We start from the raw sequence: 17242 nt of genomic DNA on the forward strand, positions 1-17242 counted from the left end.
AACCTGAAACAAACCTGCCCAACACATCCTATAACTCCAAATAAGAAAATAAGGGACAACCACAATTATACACTGGCGGAATCTACGGAACCTAAGTCCGGATACAATAATCAAATGGGAAAAGACCGGGGTCGTTATAATAAAATTAAATGATAAAATGAAAATGAAAATGATTTTTAACAAATGTTTTAATTTAACTCCTACAAAGAGGTATATATATATTTTTTGTCTTATATATTTTTTTACTTTGTTTTATAGTTAGAATGTTATCAAATTATAATTATTGTTTTATAAATAGACCAACTTGGCTATAACTCTTTGTCTCAATCCTTCCTCAGGCAAAATTTCAACCCACCCCTAGTGTAATGTCACATTTGTTTTATTTAGCCAAAATACCCTCGCATAATTGTCACTTGTAACTAACATGTGTTCTACAATAATTAAAATTATATTCAAATCAAAATTTTTATTTTAATTGCATACCACACCACTAGTTATATATACGTAAAATCGTTTTCCAACCATTCTAGAACACATATATGTGTACAAATTGAAAAAACAAAATATTTTGAATCAAAACTAGAGGCAAAGGTTTGTGTATGTATGACATATTAATGTGAAGGAACTAGAGTTTCGAGATAGATGCATTTAGTAGATAAAGAAATATCACCATCAATATGGTTGAAGTAGACAGGGAGAGTAGTGACGAGTTCAAGGATCTGGTACAGAGCTATAGGATCAGAGAGACGATCGAGGTTGAAAAAGTAAAAATCTAACAAGGAAGAACTATCAACGTTGAATGTTTGATAATTTGAGCGAAATAGAGGAATCTGAGTGAGAATAAAGAGAATTAAGGCATAAGTAGGACAAATCTAAGGAAAGAAATTAGAATAGGAAAATAAAATAGGAAAAGTTGGGCAAAAAATTTAAGAGGATAATGATTTAGTAGAAAAAAATAAAATCACATCTTTCAACATATTTTTTATTAAAATTTAGTCAAATTATTTATATATGTCTATGTGTGTATATAGATATTTTAAAATGAATATTGTTTATATATTACCCTTTCTATTATGTTCAGGATAGATATTATGACTAAAATAAATATAAAATAGAAATATGTGATTGAAATTGGTTATGAAATATGTGGTTAGTGGTTCTAAGTTGGTTATGATCAAAATAAGGTCGTTATGAACCAAAATGGTATTGGTTATGAGATATGCGATTAGTGGTTATGAGTGATATTTGTTATGAGATGTGGTTATGAGATATGTGATGTTGGTTATGACCAAAGTAGTATGATTATGAGTCAAATGGTATTGGTTATGAGATGTGGTTACAAGATATGTGATTAGTGGTTATGAGCCAAAGAATGCTGATTATGAGATATATGGGTAATGGTTATGAGATGTGTGATGTTAGTTATGATAAAAGTGGTGTGGTTATGAACGAAAAGGTGTTGGTTATGAAGTATGTGATTAATGATTATGATATATGTGATATTGGTTATGAGCCAAAGGGTGTTGATTATAAGATATGTAGGTAATGGTTACAAGATATATGATTAGTGATTATGAAATATGTGATGTTGGTTATGAGCAAAATGATGTGGTTATGAGTCAAAGGATGTTTAGTTATGAGATATCTGATTAGTGATTATAAGATATGTGATATTGGTTATGATTAAAGTGATGTAGTTATAAGTCAAAAGGTGTTGGTTAGGAAATATGTGATTAGTGGTTATGAGCCAAAGGGTGTTACTTATGAGTTATGAGATATATGATTAGTGATTTTGGTTATGAGCAAAATGGTGTGATTATGAGTCAAGAGGTATTTGGTTATGAGATATGTGATATTGATTATGATCAAAGTGGTGTGGTTATGAGCAAAATGATGTTGGCTATGAGATACGTGATGTTAGTCATGAGTTAAAGGGTGTTGGTTATGAGATGTGATTATGAGCTACTATAACAAAACTGACTTTTTACAGCACCACATCAACGGCATACAATAAATGCACGCCGTAATTTATCACTTTTACGACTTGTTTTTTTTACACGTCATAAATGCTTTTCCAACCACGACATGTCTATTGCGTAGGCTGTGAATGGTAATAACGATGATTTTTTTTTATGATTTACAATGCACGCCGTAAATAATAAAACTTTCTACGGCGTACATATAACGTGCCATTAATACATTAATTATACACAATGCACATACGCTAGCTGTGAAAAGTGAATACTTTTCACGGTGCGCACAACGCCCACCATTAAAAGTACTATACTTTTTATGACGCAAACATCATGTGCCGTTAAAAGTATTACCTTGTATGATTAAAAGAAAAAAAAAGTGCCAAAATGAAATTTGGGGCGCCAATATTTTTTTCCGAAAATAACTATTTTGCCTTCATCACAACGGTTTCAATCTCTCTCTCTCTATCTGATGATAAAGGCCAAATCAATTGCTAGGGTGATCATCTCTTCTCTTCGGTTGCTAGGGTTGCCGAACCAATCGACTACTAGGTTTGCTTCTTCTTCCTCTCTCTCTCTCTACAAATCCCCTTTTTTCTCTATATATTCGAACCTTGGGATAATCCACCGCTGCCCTCTCTTTGATAACAGGTTTTTCCCGGCTGATTTCCCTGACTATGTTATTTTTAGAACGTTAGTCCCACTTTAGGGTGTGTTTTTATCTTTATTCCCATAATAGGGTAAAACGGTTTTAGCAATGCCGTTTTTTAGAAAACAATTTTTGAAAAGCCATGTTTTGTGATTAAAATAATAATAAAATTTGAACATAGAAAACGACTTTAGAAAAGCCGGTTTTAATTAAGTTTTTAATTAATTCTGAATTAATATAAAACCGTTTTTACTTTAATTTTTTTTTAATTTATATTTTCAAAATAAATATTTTTTGACCAAAAATATTTTTAATAAAAAACGGTTTTAGAAAAGTCATTTTTTGACCAAAAATATTTTTAATAAAAAACGGTTTGGTAAAACCGTTTTTACATTAAATTTTTTTTTTAATTTATATTTTCAACATAAATATTTGTTAACCAAAAATATTTTTAATAAAAAACAGTTTTAGAAAAGTCATTTTTTGACCAAAAATATTTTTAGTTAAAACCGTTTTTACATTAATTTTTTTAAAAATATTTTCAACATAAATATTTTTTGACCAAATTTTTTTTAATAAAAAACGGTTTTACAAAAGTCGTTTTACAAAACGTATTTACAAAATCTGTTTTCACAAAAAAAAAAAATTAATTATTTTTTCTCATGTGGGAAGTTTGGACTTGGGAATCAAAAGATGAGTAAGAGAGCAGCAATTCCAATGCATTCAAATATGGGTTTCTTTAGAAAATTACAGAACAAATAAAAATAAAAATTAAAACGAAACGCTGAGGCTTTTCCCATATTAAGCCAATTTATCAACTTAATTCCCAAACTAGGCCTAGTTTGGACGGAATTCCCAAACTAGGCTAAAGTGCTATTACAAATCACGCTTTCACTGTTTGGGGCCGAAAATTTGATGAACAATGAAAGCGCACAATCGACCATCAATTCATTCTATGAATATTTGCATTTTTCTAACATTAGATAAACTGGTGTCCATCGAGGTCAGCACACAATCGACCATCAACGCACCAAAGTCTGCACAATCCAGTGCACAAAGGACACTTGCAACAACTAAAGCAATTGAAGAGATTTGCCACATTTGACCAAATCTATGTCATTAGTAATTAAATTCGTAACTACATTATCAATTTACTGTATACTGATTCATTGAATATTACATTGACTCCAATTCAAAGAAAGTAGCGTGGAACTAATATGTAAAGAAGACAAAAAACTACTGTCGAATCGATCGGATTCTCGCTGGGCATTTTCTCTTATCGTGCCCTCTTTGCAAACACAAACTACAATGGTGCAATCCACTTTGTCTGAAGTATCCATTTCATTGTGGATGCGGCTATGTTGAGGACGACCCGTTTTAACTTCACGTTGTCGAGCTGGAATAACAAGCAAAGTTGGGTAATCATTGTCAGGCCAATATTGCTCGTGCGACATGGGCCTAAACTTCTGCGCGAAGATATGCTTGTGGACTTCCAACCTATACTCTGGTGCAATGAAAGGAAAAGGGTCCTCGCCCAAGTCTGCTGTCACAGCAAGCATGTGGGAACATGGCAAGTGAAATAATGTGTACTTCCCACATGAACAACTCGGTGGTCGGAGATTAACTATTTGACGAGCACCACCCCCCATCCCATGCGGTGCTATCCTCACCTCATATTCCCCTATTCCTCTGCAGGAAAAATGTATGTGCGTGGATTAATATGCATACATGTTTAAATATAGACTAACATCAATGATCGACGAGTGCGAAATGTTAATGTATAGTGAATTCGGTGCATCCGATAAAAATTACCTATTAATCGGTACCAACATATGCACATTCGCTTTAGCTTGGTGCTCGTCAATCCATCGTTGAACATTAGTTGTGTACAAGTGACCCCGATTACTTGTATTTTCAGCAATGGTCCTGCCCTCGTCAAAATATTTCACGAGCTGATAAAAAGTTATCTCAACTGATGCTGTAATGGGAACACTGCGTGCGCCTTTTAGTACACCATTGAAGCCCTCTATATGGTTTGTCGTCAATATGCCCCAACGACAACCACCATCATGGCACAATGTCCAATGAATAGGGTTCATCCGTCTAAACCACCGTTTAACATTCTTCTCGAGCTTGTAGATATCGTCCATAATCTTGTTAAACTTCCACACTTGCCGTGCAGAACCAGCTCTCCACACAAGATCCTTCGCTATTTGTAGACGTCCCCGAACGCCCCCGGAGGATGAGTCCTGTTCTGTTCGTTTTGGGCTCACTACGGTTCGGACTCTAATTGTCACGGTTCTTAATCTGAACCAAAGAGTCCAAATCTGACAAATCGCTTTGAAAAACAGATTTTTGTAAAGAAGTGCCAAACATGGACTGCTTTGCCAGATATAGAGTCGCCACCTAAATATTTTATTTTGGGAGAATTTAGGAAACCCTGACTCATTTGCCTAAGGCCACGTGTTCGTCATCACCAGAGTTGCCTTGGCTCGGGAACTTGGGTACGATTGGGGAAGGTCAGCTATGAGCACCCCCTCTTGCCCGATCCGAAGATCAGCCTTTACTAATCATGATATCTTGTTTTGAAAACATTATGCGTTCTTATTCTGGTTATTAGCCTAGATTTACTATGTGATGCGCACAGCATACAAGTATAGACTGAATCGCCTGAGTTAGAACAAAACATTTCATGTTTTTTTTTTAAAGCAGTTTGCTAGTCGTAAGTAAGCTAAAATGCAAGTTTTGCCACCCTCAAGTGGGCTTTAGAAAAGATGATTTTTGCCACTATCAAGTGGGCTTAAAACTCACAGTTTTAATGCATTATTCCAATTCAGGTAATTCAACTTCCATCCACAAGCATTCAAGCAGTTATATCACATAAGCAAATAGCCTCATGGTAATCATGCTGTCATGGCAACATTCACACGTATGCAAGGATGCTAAAGCATAAAAGCTTACCGAGTACTCCAAGCCAAAACAAAAGCTATGTTAGAAATCCATGCATGATCTTAACTATACAGAAATGCCTAATGCAACACATGCAGGAATGTGAATACAATAGGCTCGACTATTCTAAAATAACATGAAAAATGCTACAACTAACACATATTCAATTTGGAATTGAAACACAAATGCAGTTAGTATGATGCGCCAAGCCTGATGCATGCAAGACAAATGTATGAATGCACGCATGCATAACATAAGGTATGCTAATTTAAATATGTCCTAATACTAACCATCGAAAGCTGGTAAATAAAAGAGAAGAAAGAAGTGGGGTTGGAAGACATACACACACTCACACACACTTATTACACAATTGCCCTCGCTCGGAGGGTCCAAAAGAATAATACAGTCCGAATAATGAATCAACTATCCTAGCTAATTAATTATTACAGACCCTCTTAATTAATTAACAAATTAATCACAAAAATAATTTAAATGTGAAGCTAAAGAGACTGCCGCAGCTCTGCCTCGGAATGCGCGAATGATGCATGCTTGACTCGCCCCGCTCGGAGACTCGCTGCCATAGCACTGTTGCCTCTGTTTACACTGCCCTGCTCCTCTGAAAATTTGTACAAGTCCCAAGGATGCTTATCTGAACACTGGGGAGCATCACCGACCAAGTGGGAACACCACCGGCCGAAGGGAATGGTCATCGACCATTGGTTGAGCCACCGGCTAATTGTATTTGGTCAGTTGGCACTCCAAGTAGCCGGCCGGCTATTTCTTCCTGTAGAATCCTGCAGTTGACAGCAGCAGAGGGCAAGCAATGTATGGCATGGAATTTTCAAGCAAATGTGAGCATGGCTACACTCCTCATCATGCAATGGACTCAAGGGAGCATGACCCTCGACCCTCGGGCCATCAATTATGCATTTTGATGCGTGATGGACTAAGAGGCCAAGTTTGCCTCTTAATGTAAATGTATGGAACAAACAAATGAATGCCAACACCCTATCATATTGAGGTTAAGGGCATTGGCGACCCAAGGGTTGAGACGTGTTTCGTCACTTTGAGTACGAACACACATCACCCCTCGTGCTTGGTTTGACACCCCAAACCAAGTAATGCAATGCATGTATACAAACATGGCTCAAGTTATGCAACATAAGGCTAAGATGCAAAACATGTCAAGTGCAATGCAATCTATCATGCAAGCATGCAATGTCTAAACATGCAATGCAACTAGCTAAACAACATGCACACATGCAAATGTAATGCAATGTAAGCATGCAACCAATACAATGTAACATGCCAAACATGCAAAGTATGCGAGGATGGACTTATACTGAAATGAGAGGGCCTTAGCCCTCTCCAAAATAGTGGCCAAAGATGGTGTAAATGGTGGACAAATGTTCATGCAAACATGCACATCAATGAGCCTAAGACTAAGGCACAAAAAGAGCATTCTACCACCACTATCATGACCACACATGGCATTAATTAAACAACCAAAAACAGAGTTTCAACATGCAAAATGAGCCCCCAAAACCCACTGATATGGCAGCCCCAAAGACTTAAACACTTAAGCATACACAATGCTCATTTCAAGGCACAACAAAACAACTCTTCAAGGCATGAAGCGGATGTTAAATGCAATCATACGAGCATGGGTTATGGACTGAAATAGCATGAGAAATGACTCCAAATCACTGAAACAACCCAACTCAAGCATGCTCATGACTCACATCCTCAAGGCTCACAAGCCGAAATGCAAAGAGGCTATACCAAACATGGCAAATATGATCAAAACAGCGCCCAACAGGCCTCAAGCATGGTAAGATATGGCTAAGAACTTCACAAAGTTAGGCAAAAACATGAGAGCATGCTAGGTTAAATGCATGATGCACTTCTAGGCCAAAGAGAGGAATACAAAGCAAGTATATTAAACATGAAAGGGGCCATTAATCCGACCAAAAACAGAGGCACAATATGACCCAATAACACCAAAAAAAAAAAACCTCTGGAATGAAACCAAGAACAACTAATCATACATGCTACCCTTATGGGCCAAAAATGCAAACAAAAGAGAGACCAAGGGAGAGGGGTGTCCCTTCCCTATGCAAGACTTCAAAACTCTTTCTTCACCACTAAAAATCCACTGGATTTCAGTGGTGAAAAGGCCAATACACAAGAGGTTCCAAAACTTAACAAAGAGAGTACAAAAAGGGCCAAACAAGGCCTAAAAGGGGGAGATCGACCCCAAACAACAAAATGACCTTAATGAAGCATCTTAAGCATGCAAATACAAGACTTTTTTCAGTTATACACGAAGCTCAAATCAGTATGCAAAGTAGGTCAAAAGCTAGTGCAAGATTGGGGGATCTAAAGCAAAAGTGTTATCCTTGAAGAACACCTCAAGAATAGCAAGTCCAGCCACCTTCTTCTAATCAAAACCAGCTCAAAACCTCAAGAATAAACCCTCAACACCTCCCAAAGTCGAAGTATGGTGTAATGGTGTGTGTTTTAGTGCAAAAGTAAGAACAAATCACCCTTTTAGGCCCTCAAACACACACAAATGAAGAGAGAGAGGGAGATATAGAGAGAGAAAATGTATGTATCAGAATATACATGTTCTAGGTCTGATTTTGCTGAACCAAAAACAAGGAGAGGGTTTGTCTCCTTATATAGACCCTCCAAGGTGCTAAGCTTCCAAGAGAAGCTAAATAAAAGGATCAAGGCTTCTTCAAGAAGCCAAGGTAAAGGGGCCAAGGCTTCTTGAGGATGCTGAGGCAGGGTCCAAGCTTCTTGAGGAAGCTAAGACAAAGGTCCAAGCTTCCTCAAGAAGCTAGACCAAAAGGGTGCAAAAGGGGCAAAACAGCCACAGATGTGCACGGGGGCAGGGTTTATGCATTCCAGCTGGCACAGCTGGCATGCACCATGCCTGAAAAAGGCAAAAAGGTGGTACCGGCCAGAAAAGGAGGCCATCGGCCAAACAGGTAGTCGGCCGGCCACACAAAATGCCGACCGGCCAATGGACTATTTCACCAATGGCCGGTAGCCTCAAAACAAGGCTGGTAGCCTCAAGCCATGGCCGGTGGGTATCAGGGGTAGCTAGCAAGCTACTCTCTACCCTTAGGTGCAAAAACAAACAAGTCCTTGGTGTAAAACCAAGCACAGAACAAGCAAGTCGAGAGATTCTGAGGCAAGGCGCGTAACCAAGACCTCTGGGAACTCAAAACAAACACGAACATGGATGATCACCGAGTGTTCAAGCGGTGATGTCCAAGTCTTGAGGACGGTCAAAAATGGGGTGTTTACACTATTGAATTGCCGAATCTTTCATTGAAATTGCTACATACATGTCGCAAGCAATACCTATGGTACCCTCTTGGTTGAACTGCTGGATTGTCCCAAATTCTTAACACGACACTAAGCAAAGCTGCGTGTCGATCGGATATCAATGTGACCCCCTCTCGGTCACGGCACACATGCCGCCTAAGCAGAGTAATGAACCAACCCCAACTCTCAATCATCTCCTTGTCAACAACGGTAAAGGCAAGAGGTACAATCTTGTCCGCAGCAGTCACTGCAGTGGCCGCAACAATCTTCCCTTCGTATTTCCCGTACAAGTGTGTGCCGTCAATGCATATCACTGGACGACAATACTTGAAGCCTTCTATTGCAGGTTTAAATGCCCAGAACACATAGTTCATGTACATTTCAGTTCCGATTGAGGTAGAGTGCAAATTCGAAATCATGTCCCACATGACAACTGTGCCTGGATTGAATGCCTGCAATGCAACCATATATCTAGGCAACCTTCGGTACGACTCGTCCCAGTCACCAAACACCATTGCAACTGCCTTCGTCCTTGCAAGCCACGCTTTCTTATATGATATAGTGAACTGAAACTTCTCCTTCACGACCTCAATTATGGTAGCAAGAGGCAATTCTGGTGATATCTGCAAATATAAATTATATTTGAATACATTACAGTCATAATGAAATCCTAAAAACAATAATCTATCTAGCATGGCACTTACCGCAATTTGTGCCTTGATGAAATGAGCAATGACCTCGAACTTGAGGTTGCAATTGTCCCTATTCATTCTAGGGTATACACACTGATGCGGCGCTTCAAACCTACTAATTTGAAAGAAATCTTTGTCTTTCAACTTCGTTGCCCGAACCCTCCAGTTGCAGCCGTGCTTGCACTCGGCTACCCAATTATTTCCTTTGGATTCTACGACCTTGCATTCTCGATTGCGCTTCAGGTTATACAACTGAACAGCGTGCACTAGTATTTTCTTATCAGTAAATATCATTCCTTTCTCCAAATGAGCAGTTTCAAACTCCCACAATGGCCAACGTTCGACAACATCACGGCTAGTGATGGAACCATCATTGTCGAAATGCAAATTATGGTAGAAAGGGATATGGACATTTGTGTGTACCTCCTTGCATATCATGATGCCCTCCAACTTCGTCATCACCAGAGTCATTGTCTGCACCTTCCTATGCGCCATCCACATCTTCCACGGAATCTTCATCACTTACTCCAACCTCGTCAAACAATGGCACTATATCATCGGAGGATGCATAATTTTGGACAGCCGTCTTCGTTGTACGTTGAACATTACAAACCGGTGGACATTCTTCATTCCAGTGGGGATATGGGGTTGTAAGAACCATCGGATTATACGTTGTCGAGCACTTGGACCTGTTCCGGCACTGTAATAACCATCTACGTTCTGTGATGCATTTAATCGATTGTAACTCTGAGAATTATTGAATGAAGGGTAATCTTCAAGGAACATGTGTGCAGACTGTATAAGTGTATTGTCAGGGGATTACGATTGTGTCAACATTTGAGTGAATGTCCCACCCACCGGAATTGGCATCTCTGTGCCACCAAAATTTCTCTCATTCTCCACATAGATTTCCAAAAAATAATCAGGGCCTAATTTATGTGGGAGCTCTAAGACATTACTTAAGGTCTCATTATCTTTGATTGGCAGCAACCTATACTTCCCCCGACATGGGAGTCTACATTTAAACTCTAATCGTATTATTTCCCCATGCGTACCAACCTTCGGCACCATCATAGCCTCCAACTCGCCCAATGTTATCCCCCTGTGCACATTATACAACCCCTGAGGTTCGGTGTCGTACGACACACCTTCATCGCGATTGCGCAAAATCTTTCCACCCCAATAGAACATAATGCTCACAACTTCCATACCTACACTTTGCATTCAAAGTAACTCAATTATTTCAAAATAATAAAGTAAGCACATTTGAGAGCAAACACCACATATATTACACAGGAGTGCCTTTAGGCATGGGTCTTTTGGTATTACAAAATATTTAAGTGGCATATCGACATGAACATGGAAATGAAAGTTATTTGCTCCATATATAATAGCATCCTACATGACTTATATTTCTTGTATTATTTAGAAGGATTATCTATTTGTACATTTAAACAAAAAATCATGTGTGGGATCATTTCTCCAATTATCATGAATTAACATTTGAATTCTTTTGTTGTGATTTGTCATGATTTCTTCATTCCTTCTTACGAGCTTATGTTTTCCTTTACTTTTTGTTTTATGTTGTTATGCTTTCCCTTTGGTATTATTATTATTTTTTTAAATAATTTTTTCAATTAAAACTTTTTTTTGGGGCTTTCATGGGTGGGTGTTTTCAAATGCTTTCAAAGAACCTTTTCCATATCTTTAATTGACATTTTGTTCAGGTTTATCAAACCCGTTTTCATCATGTGTTTCGTGTGTACTTGCTTTCATACTTTGATTTTTTTAATTTCACATTCTATGAAATAGCATGCACATACTGTAAGAACTCTTCCCACAACCTCACTGTGCGCGCCATAGTTTCTCATTTCATCTTCATGTATTGAACCATCCATGTAAGACATTATAACCAATAGGCCTTTGATACAGAAAAACTCTACTAAACTAATTCTTCATACTATAAGAACCTAATTTTACAAGCCCTAATTTTTCATAATATAACAACCTAAGAACTACTAACAGGAAAATCCTAAATTGTTCACAAGTTCAAACTCTAAACTACCATGCTCACAATTGTTCAGTCTGAAACAATAGTATAAAATATTGAAATTCCAACTTTCCATGAAGAATAAAAAGTATCTTGCCTTCTAAAAACATAAACACATTAAGCTTTTGGGTCAATCGCTAATCTAATAGATTCATGTAGCTACAGCTAATCAATTCACGCATGGAGTTACAACACCTCAGTTTAGTAGAAGCTCTGAGGATTGTTGAATAAACATTTGTTTTCTTAACTCTGTTTGATTGGGCTAATTACATTGATAAAGAGGTTATCTTTACAACTTGGTAAAGTAAATGCTAGTCAAACAGATGTCAGATCAAGTGCAAATCAATGACACATAGACCCTTTGAACTTCTTTTGACTAAAAATCACCACAAGAATTAAGACCAACCAAAAAAGATTTTTTGAGACTTTATTGTGATAACAAATTAGCTACCAATTGTGCTCATAGTCTAGAATCCATTAAGGAGCAATGCACCGATTGTTTATTTTTCCATGCCTACTATTACAAGAATTTCTCAATTTCTTTTAATATATTTTTCTTAAAATGGGAAACCCCTTTATCCAACTAAGCATTCATAACACTCAACATGTTCAAGTAATTAACTATTGACAATTTATTAACATCAATAAAAGTTTTTGTTTTTTTTCCTAAATATTTTCATACACTTTCAAATCCTTTTGTTATTTCTCATGTTTTCGAAAAGTTTGAAAAGTTTCCAATTCTATTTTCATTTCCAACCTAACCGAAAGAACGTACGGAAACGAAATTTTGATCCTATTAGAGAAGACGGGAAAATTATCACATTTTAATAACAACATTTGATTTCTTTAACATCAATTTATAACCCAAGTTTGACATCACATATGCACACCCATACAGTACCACCGAACAAAGTACTAGCCAAAATTAACATCAAACAAAGAAACAAAGAAAAAAAAAGCTTACTAAAAATAAAAATAAAAAGAAGAAAAAATAAGAACATTTTCATATTTTTTATTTTTTAGTGAAATTTTTTTCAGACTTCTCATAAATATTAAAATTTTAAGTATATTTATATTAGGTGCATCAAAATAAATAGATTTGTAATTAAAATCTAAAAAAAATCAAAAATAGATGAAGACAAAAATAAAAGCCCATTTTTTTTTAAAAAAAATTTCTAAACTCTATTAGAATGTGTGTATTTCTTAAATTTAAATTTATCACAATAGTACCTGTAACCCCGTGCAAGGCATGGGCATTTTACCCTAGTATCTATATATCTGGCCCTAAAGGGTTGCACTCTATCACAAAAATATGGTTTTACCATAAAATTGTGTAACATCAGTAACAAAATGTATAATCTCGTTAAAAATTAGTATAATAAAATGTCCAAAATTTTGTGGTTAATGATGTAAAAGTTTTTGGCTTAGTTATGATATTTTTTATTATGCCAATTTGTAGTTAGGTTATGCATGATGTAAAAGTTTATGGTTTTGTTGCGGCATTTTTTGTTACGTCAATTTGGAATAGGATTACACATTTTGTGGCAGGTGCATATGGTAGCATTTTCCATATATTTAGGCTTGAATAACTCGATTTAGATCTATTGTTATTGCATACGATGTAATGGGTTGGGCTAGGCTGTGGGCTCATACAAGAAAATTGTGGGCTTATTGTAGGGCTTGGTCCAAACGGGCCAGACTTCTATATCTAGAGGCTTTGAATTATAGGATTTTCCTTTTTTCAAAAAAGGTTTGATTCCCTTATTAGATGTGGGCTTTTTCTTTTTATATTTGTTTTGAGGATCTTTCTTGCACATATTTATAATTTTCTTTTTATGTACTAAAAAAAATGTAATTAAAATACAAGGAAAAATATGTTAAGTTTGTTGTGAAGTTTTCTCAAACCTATTATATTATTATTTGAAGGCATTTGTAATTCCCGAACTTTTAGAAGTATGAACTTTTTTTATCTTGTTTTTTCTTTTTTTTCTTGCCATTTCTCTTGACAAATTTAAAATCCAAATGTAGAAATTAAAATTAAAATTTCTAAAATATGCCCCTCCATTCCTCGGTCATTTGGCATATTAATTCCATGTTGATCATTCAAGAGGTAAAGTCTCAGAAAATTATGAAGTCCAAGTGTCCATCAATGGCCGTAGGGGGTTCGAGGACAACAATGTGATGTTGAATCACCAAAAACTCCAAGCAACTCATTGTTGTCCTTTGTTTTTAATCTTTCCTCAACCTACTTGCAAAAATATATATATTTTTTGATTGGTATCCGGCCGTAATGACTGACTAATATGATCTAAAAAATACATATATATATATATATATATATTTGGATTGGTATCTGGCCGTATTGACTGACTAATATAAGAGAGCAATCCCAACGTAGTGGACAGTGGGACAGTGGGATTAAGGGAAGAAGAAGAAGAAGAAGAAGAAATCATAGAGTCCACTCTTTTGCTTATGTCTCATCTCTTTACTGACAGACTATAAAGCTAGTGTTTATATAGCGATCCCGGATTTACCCTCGTTGTACAGTGATCCGGATATGTGTCCGTGGATGTTGGTAGTTGATTATTATCTTGTTTACATCCTTTTTACTTCGTAGTTGAGTTGTAGGATGTGTTGGGCAGGTTTGTTACAGGTTGGTTGAGTTTAGAAACCAAAACTAGCTGCCCAGATTTTGACCTGTCCGCTCTAGCAGGGGTTCTGGCGCTCGAGCGGGAATTGCACCCATCCAGTATTTCCTGTGCAGTGTTGGACGCTTGAGCGTGGAGTTGGCCACTCGAGCGGGGTTGTGTGAGTGCCGCTCGAGCGGGGAGTTGGAAGCTCGAGTGGAGACCTGGTTCTGTAAAAGTTCTGGGAGTGTATATCCGCCGTTCGAGCGGGATTGTTGACGCTCGAGCGGGAGTCTGTGAGTGACGCTCGAGCGGGTGTTTGACACTCGAGCGGGGCGACTGGGTTTAAGTTCCGAGTTTTGACTTTTCAAATCACTTTTTCACTTTCTCTTCTCTCTCCTACTTTTCCAAAAACACCATTGTTGAGCCTCTCACTCTAGAACTCTACCTTCTCTCTAGATTTTGATCTAGTAGGAGTGATTTGCTCATCTTTGGCCTTTACAAAAAAGTTGTTGATCGTCGAGGGCTACATTTTAATCTAAAATTTCGGGATTTGGAGCACGTTGGGTTTTGTCATCTTCTCCCTTGGGACTCCGAATTTGAGGTAGGGATATCCTACTCCTCTCTATGGATTTTGTCTTTAAATTTTGGTATTTTGAGATGTTGGGGTTGGTTTAGTAATTTTGTGAAAGTTTGGGGCTTTTGTGTTAATTTACAAAAGTTAGGGTTTTATTTATAATAAACCTAGATGCATGTTTGGGATAGAGGAATGGAATAAATGTTGAATCATTGATGAAAATGGGACCTAAGGGTTGTAATGTTAATTATAGAAAATGACCTAATTACATTGATTGATTAATTGGGGTAATTAATTGTGAGAAATGAGGAAATGAAATGGAATTGTTGAGATTGGGAGTGCATGGGGTTAAAGGGTGTAGTTGAATTGTTTATCACACACCGAATTAAAATGTTGATTGAATAACCATTTGTGCATTTATTTTCTGTTTAGAAATAACTGCTTTGGGCTATCGGTAGAGGATAGTCGTGATTGTTGTAGACAATGCATGATGATTAGGCGAACGGAAACTAATCAATGGAATGTGTCATGGAATTTGACGGTTGATAGAATACATTAACTGTATGTATTGTGTAACGCCCTCAAAATAACAACATTAAACCCATCCGTATAGAGACATGCATTGATACATAAAAGTCCACATTCATCTATTCATCAGAGTATTTCATTACAAAAGTATTACATTTTGACAACAAAGCAAATGCCCTACGGGCTTACAGCTTTCCAAGTTAACACTTGGTTACAAAAGAGGGTACTAACTCAATTACACAATAAGCCCTTGGCTTGAATTTACACGTAACACATCCAAAAGGAAATAAGACAACAAAAGTTTATCCATCTCTAGCCTCCCAAGCTATGTCCTTGGAGGTGGCATGCTACCTGTACCTGAAAATGATGTTCCCATATAGGGTGAGCCACAGCCCAGTAGAAATATACTAAACCAACTATGAACAATGCCTAAACGATTAGCAACTGATAGATGGTCAGTACTTACACTTCCATTTTCATCTTATTACAATTCCATGACAGTCGAGTCTATGTTACAATTCACTTTCAAAATTCAAAGTGGATACACATTATGGTGTTGTATCAATAACACATAAACTACTTCCATACTTCGCAAACAATGATGATATACATTTTAGTGTTATATCAACTCAAACAAACTTTTCAATAGATAAGCATATGAGCTATATCACTACTACAACAGATAAGCATATGAGCTATATCAATACTTCAATAGATAAGCATATGAGCTATATCAATACTTCAATAGATAAGTATATGAGCTGTATCAATACTCCAATGGGTGAGAATATGAGCTGCATCCCTGGGTCCATCCCCCATCTTCCCTTAACCATTAACCGGTTTAGAGGTACATCCCCCATCTTCCCCTAAACCGTGGAGTACATCCCCTATCTCCTCCCATACACAAGTAATGCATATAAACACAGAATCACATATGCAATCAATCAATACATAAAATTAATGTATTCTATCAACCGTCTACACATAATGCATATAAACACATTGGTCACATGCACAATCCACAGATGCATAAAGTTAATGTATTCTATCAACCGTCATACTCTATGACACATCCAATTTATTAGTTTTAGTTTGCCTAATCATCATGTATTGTCTACAACAATCAACACTACCCTCCACCGGTAGCCCAAAGCAATTATTTCTAAGCAGGAAATAAATGCACAAGTGGATAATATACCAACATTTCAACTAGATGAGCAATAAAAGATTTGACTACACTCTTATTCCCAATTTCAACATTCTCAATTCAATTCCTCGTTTTCTTCAATTAATTAAATGCATTAATTAATTAAACCAATTAGGGCAAATTACCATAATTCACAAAACAACCCTAAGGTTCCATTTCCATCAATGTCCCAACATTAATCTCATTTCTCTATGCCTAACATGCATATAGGTTTATATATCTAAAACCCCAACTTTTGTAAAATTTCACAAAGGCCCAAACTTTCTCAAAATTACCCAACTACCCCCAACATATCAAAATGCTAAAATTCAAAGACAAAGTTCATAGGATGGAGTAGGTTATCCTTACCTCAAATAATGGGACCCAACGAAGGAGGTGAAGAAACGGAAATGCTCCAAATCCCGAAATTTTCAGATTACAAGGTAGCCCTCGACGATCAACACAACTCTTGTAAAGGCCCAAGGTGAGAAAACAACTCCTACTAGATCAATCCTAAGAGAGAAGTTAGGGTTTTAGTGAGAGGAACTCTCAAAACAGCTTTTTGGAAAAGTAAGAGAGAGAAAGTGTAACGCCCTAAAAAAAAACATTAAACCCATCCGATAAGACATGCATTTATATATAAACTAACCACATTCTTTTATACATTAGAGTTCC

The 17242-nt window shown here is 36.8% G+C and overlaps 1 protein-coding gene and 1 non-coding gene across 6 annotated transcripts in view; one reads left to right on the forward strand and one right to left on the reverse strand.

Annotated features, from left to right (window-relative positions):
- The first annotated feature begins 2466 nt into the window (after positions 1-2466).
- LOC114273920 (uncharacterized) overlaps positions 2467-17242 on the forward strand; it is a 255485-nt gene continuing 240709 nt past the window's right edge. For 4 of the 5 annotated variants that reach the window (XR_014352876.1, XR_014352804.1, XR_014352988.1 and 1 more), the window contains exon 1: positions 2472-2525. This is a non-coding gene — a transcript (uncharacterized LOC114273920). Of the gene's footprint in view, positions 2526-17242 lie in introns of all 5 variants that reach the window. The other variant, XR_014353023.1, reaches the window with a different exon arrangement.
- Positions 8883-10070, reverse strand: LOC145819267 (uncharacterized). The gene is made up of 2 exons (XM_082913238.1): positions 9612-10070; positions 8883-9530 (listed from the first exon to the last, which is right to left on the reverse strand). Exons 1-2 carry the CDS (start codon positions 10068-10070, stop codon positions 8883-8885), a joined length of 1107 nt encoding a protein of 368 aa, XP_082769364.1.

The sequence above is a fragment of the Camellia sinensis genome, chromosome 2, assembly GCF_055761805.1.
Source record: "Camellia sinensis isolate YWXY chromosome 2, ASM5576180v1, whole genome shotgun sequence".
Taxonomy (NCBI): Eukaryota; Viridiplantae; Streptophyta; class Magnoliopsida; order Ericales; family Theaceae; genus Camellia; species Camellia sinensis.

Coding starts and splice junctions, on each gene's coding strand:
- LOC145819267 (XM_082913238.1), bottom strand. CDS start 10,070: ATGACTCTGGTGATGACGAAGTTGGAGGGCATCATGATATGCAAGGAG. Junction 9,531..9,611: donor TCATCAAGGCACAAATTGCG/GTAAGTGCCATG, acceptor TTATATTTGCAG/ATATCACCAGAATTGCCTCT.